This window comes from Protopterus annectens, chromosome 2.part0 (assembly GCF_019279795.1).
Source record: "Protopterus annectens isolate FY-2018-M chromosome 2.part0, PAN1.0, whole genome shotgun sequence".
NCBI classification, from domain to species: Eukaryota; Metazoa; Chordata; order Ceratodontiformes; family Protopteridae; genus Protopterus; species Protopterus annectens.
The window spans coordinates 682183789-682201490 of record NC_056728.1 but is presented as its reverse complement, the minus strand read 5'-3'; the positions used below and the strand labels follow the sequence as shown (position 1 = coordinate 682201490).

The 17702-nt window shown below is 39.7% G+C and overlaps 1 protein-coding gene across 2 annotated transcripts in view; it reads right to left on the bottom strand.

Annotated features, from left to right (window-relative positions):
• Positions 1–17702, bottom strand: part of SPINK4 (serine peptidase inhibitor Kazal type 4) — a 186292-nt gene that overhangs the window by 146449 nt on the left and 22141 nt on the right. For both annotated transcript variants that reach the window (XM_044061933.1, XM_044061931.1), the window contains exon 2: positions 3660–3691. In XM_044061933.1, the coding sequence (XP_043917868.1) occupies positions 3660–3691 (32 nt within the window). The remainder of the gene's footprint in view (positions 1–3659; positions 3692–17702) is intronic.

Genomic DNA, 17702 nt, shown 5'->3' with positions numbered 1-17702 from the left:
GAATGATTACATTTGTAGGAACATGATGATATTCCTTTGGCAATTAGATGAGCTAAATAAAACTATCTCATGACAATCATTGTCACATGATGCTCAAAAGAGAGGGAGCTATTAGCCCAAGTACCTTGGAACCTGACAAAATGTTCAGTTTGTAGTGGTGTGTTGGCTATACAGTATGATTAGTAGATGGGTTATCAACCAAAACTGATACAACACTTTAAAGCATTTAGTTTGAGCTCAGGTTTTGTACACCAAGAGTTTACTAGGGAGAATTAATTCAGGAGAATTTGGGTATCACAGGGTGACTTAACAAGAACCTCGAGGTTAAAGTCATCTGCAAGCTTTGTTAGCCTGAGGTCTTGTCTTTTTACTTAAAAATGTGAGAAGTAAATACCAAAAATGAAATATCCCAGCACTGAGCCCTAAGGGACACCACTAGTCACTTTCATACTTTCTGATGAGGTACCTGCAAGTTGGCCTGTGTGGGTTCTGTGTTTCAGCTGGTTTGCTATTCATCTTACCACATATGGGTTGATTTTTAAAGCAATTAGATTTTGTATGATGCCAGCATGGGGAATGGTGTTTGAGACCTTTACCTGGTCAACATACACCATAGGAACTGCTTGGGCACTATCTACAGCCTCTGTAACCCCTTTGAAGAAGTTTATCAGGTTAAATAGACAGAGTCTACCCTTCACAAAGCCAAACTGTTGAGAGATATAGTCAAGTAACAGTTTATGAGGTTAGTTATGATACACCCCATAGATTTGCAGATGAGGTGTGTAAGGCTGACAGGATTTTAACTACCCAAGTCAGTTGTAAGGCCACCCATATGGACGAGCATCACTACTGCTGTGCACGACTCATCAGGGACAAAACCAGTAATTAAACGTCAGTTAAACAGCTAGAGGAGTGCACCTACATGGGCATGATTAACACTATTATGCAACCAGATATATGATATGTAGTACTACATAAAGATATACTCAAAAGGATTGTTGTATGCCAGAAATCTGCCAAAACCAAACATAATGCACATTTTTTCATATCCAGATGTTACAGTGTTATAAAATGTTCTATGGAGAGTAACAAACCTTCTTGATAAGCTGTGTAATATACTTAAATAGGGCAGCCCCTGGCAGTACTGAATATTTTGACTGGCATTTGGTGAAATGTAACACTAAGAAAAGGATTTCATAGACCCCCCCACCATCACTACCCCCCTGCATACACCCAGTGTGCCCCCTACTTCCCCCAATTCTATCCTTGTGACACCATTCAGATGATTTTTTTCTTATTTTCTAATACTTTGTTACCCTCTTTAAATTTTCCTTGCATTATGTCAATATATCCTAAATGGCCAAGATTACACCATAATAAAAGAGAACAAAATAATCAAATTAAACCAGAGGTCTCAGCTCACCTATCCCCACACCCAGAAACCATTGAGTTCTAGATGCTCTGAGCCACATTTTAGCAGCTAAAGAATGAAATTCATTCTTATTCTTCATTTTCTCCCTGTATCCTTTCACCGCTCCTTAAATGGCCAAGACTACATTGTAATAACTAAGGAGGAATTAATGCAATTAAGCTGATAGTCTAGAGTGGGGAAGTCTAGCAGGTGGCCCTTGGGCCACAGTCTGGCCCACTGAATCATTTTATCTGGCCCTCGGTATGTCCCATAGCAAACCATTTTGAATGGACAGATATATGTTGGGCATGGTAATATGCCCCCCCCCCAAACCTTGTCAAGTATAGTAAGTGGCCCCTGAACTGTACAGTAAGTAGCCCCTGAACCAAAAAAGGTGGATACTCCTAGGTTACTTGGCCATAGAAGCCATGGAGCTCTAGATGCTGTGAGGTATCTTAAAGCTTTTTTTTCAGCCTTTTGTTACAATTATAGCCTTGTCAAAAAAAAATCACGATTCATTAAAAACAAAGTTAATCTTACCTTTTCTTACAAGAAAAAGTAAGTTGTACCCAAGGTCTAATGATCAAAGTTGACAAAAATGGTTCCCAATAAGTTGAGAAGATAAATGTTTCCAAAGATACACAAATCATATCTTAGAATAGTGTCTGTCTCCCTGCCAAAAAAAGTCACCTTCTCTGTATCCCACTTATGTTAAATTGGGATGAACTGAATGAATAAATGGCTTCAGTTATATATTTCAGATAGCTACTGTCACATATCATACAGCTTGACTCTTCACCCCACTCTAAAAGACAGCTACCATCTGTGTATCCTTCTGACAACCAGAATATAGTAATATATTTTAACTTGTTAATCACAGATGTATATTCACAATATGCTCCATTACCCCCACCTCACAAAGTTAGCCACATGTGTACACTTCTGATGTGTAATTGTGAGAAAAAGTGAAAAAATCAGTTAAGTATTTTACCTTGTTGCTCCTAGACAGTACACTGCCCTTACACAAGGTATAATGATGTTGTGTGCATACCTGTGAGGTATGATTGTGTGAAAATTTAAAGAAATAATGACCAGACTGTCACAGCCTCACAAAAGCCACAGTGACCTTCTGAGGATACTTCTGAGGTTTAATTGTGAGGAAAATTAGACAAATAACAACTATACTTTCCCAGTCCCAAACAAGTTATAGTGACCTTCCGTACATACCTCTGAGCAGGGCCAGTTGTAGAACAGGCAGGTCCAGGACAGAAGCCCTCAATAAGCCTGTGCCAGGCTCCACTTCTAAAACCTAAGTTGCGGACACTGCCAGGATCTAGATGTTCTGTGATGCATTTTATGTGTTATTTTTGAAAGATATTGACTCGTAGTGTATGGATCACAGTGGTTATGCTCTGAATTTGGGAGGATAAGCATGCTTGTAAAACATCATTCTGACAGAAGAAAAATAATTATGATGCTTTTATTAAGTATTTCTTACTACTGTTATGCTCCATTCACATATTAGAAAATTACAGCAGCCAGCAGTCACTCCAAAAGGGCAACGGGAAGCTGTTAACACTTCATATTTCTGACTACAGTGTTGAACAGTCTGAGTGAAGTGTATAACAGCTTCCCCCAGCCTCTTCTGTGGTGGTTGTTCTTTGTGTACAGGAGTACATGTGTCACAACAGCACTTCAATTTGTCTCTGACATGTGAATATATGGCTCCTCGATCACGTACCAAGCAGGAGCAATATTAGCTTCATTTCTACATTTCTATGAAATTCATTCCAAACATAACTCATATTTACATTTTATATATATATATATATATATATATATATATGTATATATAATTTTGTTATAACAGTAGAAAGCTAAAAAATGCCCTTTTAAATCACTGAGTACCCCTTTTGCCTTACACATGCTCTCTCTTCAGCAGCTTCCAGCACCCCTTGCGGTGGATTCATTAGCATTTCTTCCATTCCGTCATTACAAAAACAAGTATTGGCTGTGCATTTCTGCATGTACCTATTGTAAAGTGGCAAAATATGCAGCAATAGTAATTGGTTTTGCAAAGTCCATTTAGGCATTAAGTCATGAGTTGGTGAGCACTGAGTTTAGTTCAAGCACAACAGTGACTGATTCTAGATTTAATTAAAACCAAATAACTTAAAAATCATACAAATGAAAGAAAAGCTGATGATGAAGCATTACTACATCAGGTATAAAAAATGAACTGCCTTACCATTCTTCCAGTTATTACTTCAGACTTCACATCTGCAATAAATTATTAGGATAATAATATTTAGATTACTGTTTTCTGTCAGCTTGCTAATTTGCAGTCCTACTAATCATTTAATATGTCTTTTACAAGAAACTCCATGTGTAAGGAAGATAAAGGAATGCATTGTCCTGCACTATACAAGAAGAAGCAGACTGGATTCAGACCAAGGTGTCTTGCTTCCCAGACTATTGATTTAAATATAATCCTATGGAGCAAAAACAACTTACTAAAATTATGAATAAATCATTAAATGTTCACAGTCAATAAAAGTGCCTCAAACTCACCAGTCACTTAATTTCAGAATGAAAGGCAGAAGCTTCAAATATTACAGTTTTAGTTAGATGCTAATAGTGACTTATACACTTTATGGAATCTAGAAGAAAACCACACAATGGAGATGGAAAGCGAAAAATAAAACAAAAACCAAACTAAAATCGCTCTGGAGAAACCAAATGAGGGACCAAGACCGGAGATCAAACGATTAATAATCCAAAGCAGCTTTATTCACAAGACCAGCAAAAAACACAGTGTGTTTTGTTGGTCTTGTGAATAAAGCTGCTTTGGATTATTAATTATTTATAGCTCTCTGGTCTTGGTCCCTCATTTGGTTTCTCCAGAGCGATTTTTAGTTTGAATCTAGAAGAAACCCAAATTAAGCTTGCATTACATTATTTGTCGAGACTACATAGATAATTTATTTGTGGATTTCTAACAACCTGCTAAAAAGACATTTAAGCACTGAAAATTATCATGAACTGTTGATCTTTTTGCATAAATTATAAAAAAGAGCAGTTAAAACAAATAGAAGACTTAGTACTAAAAATAAAATCTTATGATTCATTTTTAAAATATATTTGTTGTTATGAAGAAATTCTTAAGTTTAGAAATCACTTTTGCAGTCATTACTATGAGATTCGAATACATTATGAAAATCTACAAATAAAGTGCTTTAGCAAGGGAAATATTTATTTAATGATTAACTGTACAAACCCCACACTGTACTATCAAATCTAAGTAGCTGAAAAGATCATTTGTAGCATTTTTGTCTTGCATTACACAGCTCCACAGTGAAATAAGCCTTACTTAGCAGTATTGTGGTTATAAAACACATTCCTCACTACACTGCACATGCTCCTGTTAAGTTTCAACAGTATTACAAGCTGCAGATGAACTGTACTAAGGAATCATGTGAAAGTAATTTTATTGTCATAGGTTTCATTAGTAAGATTAGGAATACTAGATATCATAGATTCTGTTCATTCATGTGACTTTCGAAAGCACACTGAGCAAGGAATAAAACAAAGCAATAACATAAGAAAGGATAGCAGATGTGTGTGTGTGTGTGTGTGTGTGTGTGTATGTGTGTGTGTGTGTGTGTGTGTGTGTGTGTGTGTGAGTGTGTGTGTGTGTGTGTGTGTGTTTGTGAGTGCATGTGCTTGTGCATGTGTGTGTCTTAACATATGAGGCCAGGAGAACAACAGTCCATTAAATATCATCTATACACAGTGACATAAAACAAAGTAAGCAAAATGAAATTATACAAGTAAGCCCATATTTTGTTAACTCAGTGTGATCTAAGCTAAACTAATTACAGAAAAAGAAGATAATGACACCTTTTATTTTACATATATGATTTATATACCCCTGCTAGTAAAATGTACAGAGATGAAATGCACAGACATGAATATAGTAACAGTGACATGGGCCACAGAAAACTAAAAATGGAGTGTGATGCTTAAAGCAGCAATAGAGCTAATAACAACGCTGAAAAGAAGACACCAATGTTAAATCTGAAACTATGGAAAACACAATGGCTAAGACAGAAAGAAAGCAGAGAAAGAAGAAGGTAAGGAAAGGTATATAAAAGGACAAAGGGCAGATGAGGTGAACCTGAAGCCAATTCATTGTAGTCTTTAGAGCAGATTAATAGGAGTAAACAAATGGCCTTGTTTCACAATATTTAAGAGAATCATGAAAGAAGAATAAAATTACCAGTCGTAAATTTCAGAAGGAAAGGATTTTCTAGATGGAGAGGGCAGTACAGTGGGAGGAAGAATAACCCAGATTTGGTTTAAAGGTAAACACAGTTAGCTGTACAGACATTACAGAAGCACAGGCTCTGAGACTGCAGTTAGCTCTGATGGATCAAAACAGGTAGAGAGTGAAGATGGTAATTAGTATGCAGTGTGGCATCATGGATAAGATTCAGAGTTCATCGCAAACATAAATAGAAATAACATTCCAAGGAAGTTATATAAAATGAGTAAGCATATCAGCTTGGGATTAGCAAATACAGTTTAATTTACACGCATTGTGAGATACTACTTGTGAAGATAGGTGAAGGCTGCCAGCATAGCCAGATAGAATTTTGTAGATAATTCTGTCATTTGTAAATATTAATATAAGCCACAGGTTTCTTCTCTTAAATGGAAGAAAATGCTGTTAAATGTGGAGCTACAAAAATGTAACAACAGTACACTCTGCTGTAGGAAGGCTGATAAGTCAAGCATTGTGTAATGGTTTGATGTCAAAACTCGTAGCCGAGATGTCTAAATGAAGGTATTCTTCCTATTGTTTTGAGGCCAGAGTTAATGGCTAGAATTTACATGTATAATTTATTTTATTCCTCTGGCTTCCTGACCAGCTGCAAGATCAAAAGGGCTATTAACCTCTGAGTTTCTGTTAACCTGAGAAAACAGAAAATTGTTAAGAATAATGTAATGTGAAGCAGCACTGTGCTATCAATTTAAAGAGAGAGAGAATCAGAGATCATTTGGCATTTGTCTTGAGAACACCCAACTCACCTGTATCTGCCTGTGTTCTGTATGTAAGTAGGATCTTACACTTTAGTGTTTCTCTTAGAAATAGCTAGGAAATAGGAAGATTAGACTAAGTGTTTTTCTGTGTTATGTCAGAACTATTCTATTGTATTATTTTAAGCATTTTCATGTGATCTCTGAACTCTTGACTAGCACTGTGTAGTAAGAAGTATTGCTTTGTGTTTTTATTATTTATTACTAAATGTTTTAAACCTTTAAACTGTGGTTGTTTTGTGTAGAGATAATTTAAGCTCTAGAGTACATTGCATGTATATAGTGATACTGTCCAATTCACTCCAATAAGCTTTGCTGTTCAGTCACACTCACCATTTGGATAATAATATTGCACAGTAATAATTGGACACCCTTTGTTAAGGGCCTTTTTAGCAGCTGATATTAGTGGGTGGTAGCAGCTGGTAATACCTTTTACACTGGGCAGAAAGGGTGGCACAGCTGGAGAATCTGTGCCAGCCTTCCCCAGAAGTGTCTGTGTGTTTGTATATAACTCATATCTCAAAAGTGTGTGTGTGTGTGTGTGTGTGTCAGCTACTTGTGCAGAGACACAAAGCACTGGTTGGAAAGAGAGAGTGGTAGAGGTTTTAGCTTGCCCAATAGGCTGAGATGTGGATCCTATAACTGTACCAGTGGGGAGTCTTATAGGGGATCTGGAGAGAAAGGGCGAAAGCAGCCACAGACTAACGGTGATCTCTGTGTGCTCTTAAGGGAAATTGTACTTTACTGTGTGTGTATTTGTTATCTTCCCCTATGTGGACATCCCTCACTGATGTTAGTGGTGAGGACTGAGGCTCCTTGATTGCTGGGCCAGTGCACGGGCATCACATATTAATTGTTTAGCAGTGGTGTGATATCCACACCACATATTAATTGGTTGGCACATGCTAATTGTTTTTGTACTCTAAATTAGCCATGCAGTGAATACTCAGAGTTCAGATCACAATTGTTTTATTTCTTTTGTTAGCTTAGTCAGTCAGGGAGAGCAGGCAAGCATGTCGGCAGAAAAGTATGGAAAGCTGACAAAGAGCCAGTTAGCTGAGATGTGCCAGGCTAAAGGACTAGTGCAGGGAAACCTGACTAAGGCAGACATGACTGCAGCTTTGGTCACAGCTGCAGCAAAAAACAGCAACCAGGTGGATGATCAGACTGGCCGTGGAGATGTACAACACTCAGGGAATGGACAGCTCAACCTTTGTGCAGAGGACTTAAAAATCTATTTGGATCTAAAGAGACTTGAGTTGAAGGCCAAGCATTTGGAAATGGAAGCTATGGAAAGGGAGCAGCAGAGGCGGCATGAAAAGGAGATGCTGACTCTTTGCCCGAGTCATGGAGGTAATGGGAAAGGCAGTAACTGGACCCCAGAAGCACAAAAGGTCAGTAAATTTCTTCCACAGTTTACAGAGGGGGATAATTTTGATAGTGTCATTCATATGTTTGAGAGGGTATGATGGTGACCAAAGGCTCTGGGTACGGTTCCTGCTCCTCTTACTCCATGGTAAAGCTGTAACTGTGTTGTCTAAAATTTCTGATCATGCGTGTTTTGATTATACTGCTGTTAAGAACTGTTTGTTAGAATTTTTTAAGCTAACACCTGAAACGTATAAAAAGTTTCATGAGCATAAACGCAAGGCAGATGAAAGTGTGTGAATATGCTAGTGAACTGAGCACTTATTTTCATAGATGGGTGAGTAGATGTCAGGTCACCACTTTTGAAGGGCTGGCAGACCTTTTGGTGAGGGGAACAAGCCCTTAGCACTTTGCCTGAGAACATGAGGATCTGGTTAGCTGATAGACCATGTGCTACTTCAGATGAGATGGGGAAGAAGGGAGACATATACCTAGCAAGCAAGGGCATCATTGCATAGGAAAGGGACCCCCAATACTGCTCATGGTTCTAAAGGAACCCATGGTGGGCATCCCAGACCTGCCCCAACAGAAACTGCCAGTAACAGGGGAAGCCACTAGTCCAGGCACACATCCAGGACCTAGGGTTAAATGTTTTGAATGCAACCAGTGGGGCATGTGGCATACAGATGTTCTTGGGGGCAAGGTGGGGAACAAAAAGTGAGGGAGCCAGTAAGTAGAGAAGACAAAATTCCAATAGTAGGTTTTATTGAGACAACAGGGGTACTGAACTACCATCCTGCAGATGTCCAGATAGGGAAGGATTTGGATGAGGCAGTACCATATGCTAATGCAGTTACATGCAGTCAGGCTTCGAGACAAGCATGTGGGTTTAGTAGCTTGGGGAGACCCAGGCAGACCGCATACTTGCAGCCAGGACTGGTGAGGTGGCTACTTCAGGGAGGAAGCTATGTTGTAGCAATGAGACTGAGGGAGCACCACAGCTGCTTGTGGGTACTGATGTTCCCTTGGACAGAGTGACTACAAAGGTAGAGGTGAGTAGTAGTACCCAGGTTGACAGTGAGTCACCACTTTCAGAGAATGTAAGACTTCCTGTAGAAGGGGAGCTGGGAATAGTTACAAAGAGAGATTTGAGACAGGCTCAGCTCTCAGACCATACACTGCAAGGCCTGAGGCAGGAAGCTGGTGAGGCACCTGACTCTCAAGGGAAGGGGAACCTGTAGACTGGGACAAAGGGTTACTGTATAAAGAGTGAACCCTTGAGGTAGGGCTAGAAGGTGAGATAATACAGCAGTTGGTAGTGCCTAGAGCCTACCGTCTGGTGCATCTAGCCATAACCCATGATATTCCCTTTGCAGGTCATATGGGCATAAAACATACAAAGAGACATATTATGCAGAACTTCTATTGGCCTGGAATTTCCAGAGATGTAACCGGGTACTGCAGGACCTGTGAGCAGTGCCAAAAGGTAGGCAAGGCAGGAGACAAGGTGAGAGCTCCTTTAATGCCTTTGCCTCTGATTGAGGAGCCATTTCAGAGGGTAGCTATGAATATTGTGGAGCCTCTGAGTACCCCAAGTTCCACAGGGAAAAAGTATATCCTAGTGGTAATAGATTATGCTACAAGATACCCTGAGGTAGTGGTGTTGTCCTCTATTGAGGCAGAAAAGGTGGCAAATGCTTTGTTAGAGATTTTCAGCAGGGTAGATTTCCCAAAGGAAATACTGACTGACAGAGGTGTCAATTTCATGTCAGACCTGCTGGCTTGTCTGTGGAAGTATTGTGGGGTGAACCAGTTGAAGACCACCCCCTACCATCCCCAGACTAATGGTCTTGTTGAGAGGTTAAACTCTACACACAAGTTCATGCTACGGGAATTTGCATACCAGTTTAAGAGGGAGTGGGACAAATATTTGCCCCATCTGTTGTTTGCTTACAGGGAGGGTCCCCTAGAATCCACAGGTTTTTCACCCTTTGAGTTGTTGTATGGGCATGGGGTGAGGGGACCTCTAGATTTAATTCAAGATGAATGGGAAGGTGAGTGCGAATCTCACAAGGAGTCTGTTGAGGCATATGTCCTAAACCTCAGGAAAAGGCTCAGGGAACTCATGGGCTTGGCCCAGCAGAACCTGGCAGAAGCCCAACAACAGGAAAAGGTATGGTATTACAAGAATGCTCGAGCTAGAGATTATGCTGTAGGGCAGCAGGTAATGGTTCTCATTCCTGTCAGACACAGGGACCCTACAAGGTGGTAAGGAAAGTAAGTGATGTTACCTGCATGGTAGAACTGCTAGGCAGGAGGCAGGAGCACAAATTGTACCATGTTAACATGATGAAACCATACCATGATAGGGAGGCCCTTGTGCTGTGTATTTGCAGTGGCTTGCAGGAGGAGTCTGAGGGAGATCTGGTGACTGATCTCCTCAGTGAGGCTTGGACTGACCCCTCAGCGGAAGAGGTAGCAATGTCCCAGCAGCTATCTCCTACCCAGGTTTGAGAAATCCAAGCAGTGTTACAGGAGTTTAGGGACATGTTCACTGGGAAACCAGGGTGCACCCACCTGGTGCAGCAACAGGTGGATACAGGACTCCAAAGGCCTATTAGGCAGGCCCCTTATAGCGTGCCTGAGACAGTCAAACAGACACTGAAAGAGGAGATACAGGAGATGATGGAACTAGGGGGGTAATTCAAGAGTCCAACAGTCCCTGGGCCTCCCCAGTGGTGCTGGTGCCAAAGAAGGATGGCAGCACCAGGTTCTGTGTGGACTACAGGAAATTAAATAGTCACACAGAGTCAGATGCTTACCCCATGCCTAGAACAGATGAGACTCTAGAGCAGCTGGGTGGGGCTAAGTATCTTACAAACATTGATCTTACCAAGGTTTACTGGCAGGTGCCCTTGACTCCCAGTGCTAAAGAGAAGTCAGCCTTTGTGACTCCTTTTGGCTTGTATGAGTTCACAAAGATGCCCTTTGGGATGAAAAATGCCCCAGTGACTTTCCAGAGGCTGGTAGATCATATCCTAGCAGGAGCAGGAGGGTTTGTCCTTGCTTACCTAGATGATATTGCCATCTACAGCCATTCCTGGCAAGAGCACCTTCAGTATGTCAGGGAGGTGCTGGGCAGACTACAGAGGGCAGGGTTGACCATTAAGCCCAGCAAATGTCAGGTGGGTATGGCAGAGGTCTCCTACCTGGGACATAGAGTCGGGAGTGGTAAGATCAGGCCAGAACCTGCCAAAGTAGAAGCCATTCAGGCATGGCCTGCACCTGTTACCAAAATGCAGGTGAGGGCATTCTTAGGGACAGCAGGGTACTACAGAAAGTTTGTCCCCAGTTATAGTACCATAGCTGCTCCCCTCACAGACCTGACAAGGAAAATCAGGCCAGATCAGGTAGTGCAGACCATAGCATGTGAGTAGGCATTCCAGAAGCTTAAAGAAGCTTTGGGAGGACCCCCTGTGTTAGGCAGTCCAGATTACAGCAAAGAATTTTTTGTGCAGGTGGATGCTTCGAACCATGGGGTGGAAGCTGTACTTAGCCAGATTTCTTCAGAGGGAGAAGAGCACCCAGTGGTTTATCTCAGTCATAGGCTCCAGCCCAGGAAGGAATGCTATGCAGCTGTAGAAAAGGAATGTCTAGCTATACATAGTGTGGGCACTGCAAAAACTTCAGTAAACCATAAACAAAGAATCCACTTAATTTAGCTTGATTTATTGTACCTCTAGCACTTCGGCAAATGCCTTCAAGGAGTATAAAACATTTCAAAATAAGCATAGTTTAAATACCCTAGTAAACAAGACAATTAATCGATGAACATTAATCAATTATCCAATGAACATTAAAAATCAAATTAAATTAAAAGCCTCCAGTTACATTCTACATTAAGACCCTGAGGAGATAAAGTGTCATATTTCAAGATAAAAATGCTTTCTTTATACAATAACTTTTTCTTATACAAATGATCAGAAAATACACCTTTGTTAATTTTTTCTAAAATCGTAGCTTGCAGCCCATTAGGATTAGAATTATGAACCAACATAAAGTGCTTAGCAACAGAACTATCTTCTTTTTTATTTATAATGTTCCTAATATGTTCCTGAAGTCTAATTTTAAATTTCCTCAAGTTAAATTAAGTGGATTCTTCTTTTGTGGTTTACTGCAAAAACTTCAGCCTTATCTGTATGGAAGAAAATTCACTGTAGTGACAGATCACAATCCCCTAACATGGTTAAACAGAGCCAGCCAGCAAAAGGCCAAGTTGCTAAGATGGAGCCGAGGGTTTCAAACATATGATATGTCAGTGCAGCACCTCAGTGGGATTAGCAATGACACTGCAGATGGGCTCTCAAGACAGGGGATGGATTAAGGTATACTCAAATAGAACTAACCCTCTCAAGCAACATTTCTCAAGGGTCACTTGAAAAACTAGCTTGAGTTCTCCAGGGGTGAAGATATGTAAAGACAGGTGAAAGCAACCAGCGAAGCCCGATAGAATTTTGTAGATAATTCTGTCATTTGTAAATATTAATATAAGCCACGGGCTTCTTCTCTTAAATGGAATAAAATGCTGTTAAATGTGGAAGTGGAACTGCAAAAATGGAACTACAGTGCACTCTGCTGTAGAAAGGCTGATTAGTCAAGCATTGTGTAATAGTTTGATGTCAAAACTCAGAGCCGAGACGTCTAAATGAAGGAATTCTTCCTATTGTTTTGAGGCCAGAGTTAATGGCTAGAATTTACATGTATAATTTCTTTTATTGCACTGGCTTCCTGACCAGTTGCAAGATCAAAAGAGCTATTAACCTCTGAGTTTCTGTTAGCCTGGGAAAACAGAAAATTAAGAATGATGTAATGTGAAGCAGCACTGTATTATCAATTTAAAGAGAGAGAATCAGAGAGCATTTGGCATTTGTCTTGAGAACACCCAACTCACCAGTATCTGCCTGTGTTCTGTATGTAAGTAGGATCTTAGACTTTAGTGTTTCTCGTACAAATAGCTAGGAATTAGGAAGATTATAAGTGTTTTTCTATGTTGATGTCAGAACTATTCTACTGTATTATTTTAAGCATTTTCCTGTGATCTCTGAACTCTTGACTAGCACTTTGTAGTAAGAAGTATTGTTTTGTGTTTTTATTATTTATTACTAAATGTTTTTATTATTTATTAATAAATATTTTTAAACTTTTAAACTGTGGCTGTTTTGTGTAGAGATAATATAAGCTCTAGAGTACATCGTATGTATATAGTGATACTGTCCAAGTCATTCCAATAAACTTTGCTGTTCAGTCACACTTACCTTTTGGATAATTATATTGCACAGTAATAATTGGACATCCTTTGTTAAGGGCCTTTTTAGTAGCTGATATTAGTGGATGGTGGCAGCTGGTACTACCTTTTAGACTGGGCAAAAATGAGGGCACAGCTCGAGAATCTGTGCCAGCCTTCCCCAGGAGTGTCAAAGTGTTTGTATATAACTCATATCTCAAAGTGTGTTTGTGTCAGCTACTTGGGCAGGGACACAAAGCACTGGTTAGTCAGAGAGGGTGCTGGAGGTTTTAGCTTGCCCACTAGGCAGAGATCTGGACCCTATAGCTGTACCAGTGGGGAGTCTTATTGGGGATCTGGAGAGAAAGGGAGAAACCAGCCCCAGACTGACTGTGATCTCTCTGTGCTCTTAAGGGAAATTGTACTTTACTGTGTGTGTGTATGTGTTATCCTCCCCTATGTGGACGCTCCTCACTGGTGTTAGTGGTAAGGATTGAGGCTTCTTGATTGCTGGGTCAGTGCATGGGCATCACACTACTACTGGTAGGAGGGGTGATTTTATGTCAGAGACAGAGAGAAAGACAGATAAGAATCGTTGGAAGCCACATGTATAGAGGTGAAACAAAACCTGGTCTAAAAAGTAGCACCAAATCTACTAGTCTTCACAGCTTTGACACCTTGTGACAAAGTCATCAAACTCAGTGGAAAGTTCTTATAAATTCTGAAGTATTTTAAAAATGAAACATTTTGATGAGTTGCAGAAAAGAGATGTATTTTCTTTTGGAATGGGACTTGCACAAAGTTTAGTTCTGAAGCCAAAAAGTAATCTTTTTGGTAGCATTCTGAACAATGGTGTGGGAGTAAAATGACTAATTAGTGGCCAGATGCTCAGTAAGGTTAAGTGTGTGAAAGGTACTTTGATCAACAGAGGTTACTACTGGGAGATCTTTGTTCCCCTGAGGTACAGTGACATTCTTCATTATAATGACTAAGTGGGGCATGACAGACTTGGTCCTCAGAGAAAATAATTTTGAAATTCTACTTTTAATTGAGTGTTGTCCTTCAAAGTGAAATTCAAAGAAAAGTTGATTGATTAAACAACCTAGATCTCAAGGTAGCTAGTATGGAACTAGGTCAGGTTAGCAATGAGATGACTCACAAGGGAGGCATTAAGATCTGTTGACTAATGAATGAGGGCAGTTTAATATATTCAAAAGTCTTAGAACAATGTTTGCAATTCTCACAGAAAGAAAGAAAAACAGGGCGGAACTGATAAAGGTTATCTTGAGGTGTATACATGGTGTACACCTTGCCGTAATCTTTTTAAATTCATAGAAAGACCTAACACAGTGCTACATAGGGCTTTTGCATGAAGACATGAAGTGATGTGTAGGGCTGCCTTTGTGGCTGTGTTGTATGCTAATGAGGCAGTCCAGGAGGAGGGGTGTATTAGCCATGGGATCTCACCACCAGAACCACCTCCAGGATAGCATATATACACCAAGAGATTCATGGAATTGCCTGTCCATGTTGATTAGCATGGCTGCTCATTGCACCTTGCAGTACTGAACACAACCAAAAGGGTGTATTCATCCATCCTGCTAAAGGAGTTTAGTGCTAGGACAGAGTTTGTGTGCATGAGTGTATGCAAGGAGCTGTACATGTGAATGTATGTGTGAGTGTCTGACTGGGACAGCCAAGGGGGCTAGGGATCTTAATGAATCCTAGGGAAGGTGATAGCAAAGGAAGATTTTTTATGAGTAAGCTACCACTGTGCTTCCTATCCCCATATCCCAGTTACTATTCTAGTTCTAAGGTTGCTTACACATGAGGGAAGGAGAATCTTACATGGCTATGAGATCACTATATTAAAAAAAGTGTACCCTTCAAGAATGAGTATTCCTTTCTCTCCATTTTGTGCTCTGCTAACCTGTGCTTTGTCATAGTAATTTGAAATATATATCAAAATCAAAAGCAAACTAACCTAATTGATTAAATGGATAAGTAGTCATCTGCACTGCACACATAAAAACAAGGCCATGCAAAACCATATTTAAAAAATACATATAATTTCTTAACACCAATAAAGAATAGAATTAAATAATAAAATAACATTTTATAGCCTCTGCTAACAAGAAGTTTAACTAAACTAACCTGCTATGGGGGGAGGGGGTTGCACACTGACATTTTATAATGAACCCAGAAAACTACAATAACCCTCCTGCATAATTTACCATTCATTAAGCATTTGAATTAGCCTTAATTCTATTTATAGGAATGTAATTTCACCACCTGTCTACACCACCTCCAAGTGTAGATAAATTAATGATACAATATGAAGTACTTTGGAAATATATACATATTCATTGATTAAACCATATACGCAGGATCTCAGCAAATAAACACATAACAATTACACATTACTTTCTGTGTACAGTATGGATGTCCTCCCACTTTCTGCACAGCTGTATATATATATATATATATATATTTTTTTTTTTTTCTGGGAGCTCTTGTTTCCTCCCATATTCAAAAGATAATACTGCCGTACCTCACTGTGTGTGTGTGTGTGTGTGTGTGTGTGTGTGTGTGTGTGTGTGTGTGTGTGTGTGTGTGTGTGTGTGTGTGTGTGTGTGTGTGTGTGTGTGTGTTTCTATGTCTGTTTGTGCATGTGTCTGTGTGCACGCATACATGTTCATGCATGTGAGTAAGTGCATGTATGTGCCCACATGTGTGTGTGTGTTTTCTATAATATGTTGTCAATTTATCCAGAATTCCTTTTTCTACTTTGCATCCACCAAGTGCCAAGACATGCTCTAGCTCATCCATGATCCTGAACTGGAAAAAAGAGATAATCAGAGAATGAATTTCCCAAAAATCCATCTCTGGTGAAGGAATCTACAATGTAACATGGTCTTGTGTGCAGGATATTCATTCTTTTCATAGAGGTTACTAACTGCTAAGTACAGTCTGTCAGTGTAATACTGTCAGTTAGTGAGGCACATTTGTTTTATATTAACTTCACATCATATAAACCATATATTGCATACGCAATTGTTATTAATACAAACTGAACACAAGTAAGCACTATTGGCCTATACTAATGTACAGCACTTATACCTTCAATAATAATTAACTATCCACACATGTCACGTCTAACTGGGATTGACCAATACAGTCTTTTCTGCATGAAATGAAGCTCTGATTTAGTGCCAACAGGTATCATCTATTGAATAGTGCAAGTGTACACCTGGGCAGTTACATTTTGGTCACAAAGAAAATGAAGTGATGGGGGACTCACCTCATGAATGGCCATCACCTTACACTCAAAATCAGCATTAGGGACACATCTCACATCCCTAGGTCAACTACCGTAGTCTCTGAACTCTCTTAAAGCAATACCCTAATTCTACAGATGGCATGAGATGTACTCTTCGAAGATTATTGGGCTCTCACCCCAGGGTTATAAGAAACAGTAAACAAAATAGGTGACAGACCTGCCACTTGAAATATAGAACACAGAAGGCATGTAAAAACATTATCATTCTAAAGAAACATGAAGGGCAGAAAAGACTAGAAGCTAGGTCTTGCATGGTACAAAACTAACTTGGAGAAGAATACAGGAAGTATTTTTTACCAACCAAATCACTGCTGGACACTCAGTCCAAACTATAAAAGTTCAGACACAGAAAAGGATCACTGGATCTCACAGGAAAGAAAGCAATACATTCTTAGTGGGATAAGGGAAACACCTCTTACTGGGACAAAAGGGAGATCAATACATATATAGTTAGGTTAAAGGAGGAAGCAAGACAGTAAAAGACGTTCAGTATGCAGTGCAATATCTAGCTGGTATCTCAGTTACTGCATATACTGGAATAATTACTAATGTAAGAGGAATTTCATTTATGACTCTCCAGGTAAAACAGAAATATATGTATTGTGTTAAGAAGTTTAGATGGGTATTGGTAACACTTTGACTTTATTTCACCACCATCTTGCACCAGAAGACAAGCATGCTTCTAAAAGGCTGAGAGAGATCACATTTTTACTTATGTAATGGTGGAGACATGTTGTCACAGAGGACAACTGAGCACTTATTCTGATGCTTAAGAGGAACATTATGAAATAATTGATGGAGAAAAGGTTACAATAGTTAACAGAAATTGTTTCTTTTCCCCCGGTACTGAGACAGCATGGGATAATGAAAAGGAGATAATAGTAGAGATATCTGGTCAGCATGTATAGTTGAAATGACATAGGTCTGCAAGACTAACTCTAACTCCATGGAGGAGTGGAAAATAAACTAATTACTTCATACTGCTTGCTACTATATCATCTCCTACTCAGACCCCTCCCCAACTGACCCTAAAGATCATTCCTGAGCAAAACTCCCTCTTCCTTTCATCTCTGCAATCTTCTCTCATATATGACAATCAGATTAATATTTATTTCTCATCTCTTTCTGGATATCTGTCAGCCTTCCCTTGTCTCTCTGTACTGCTTATACCCCTCTACCCTCAATCTCTCTACATCCAT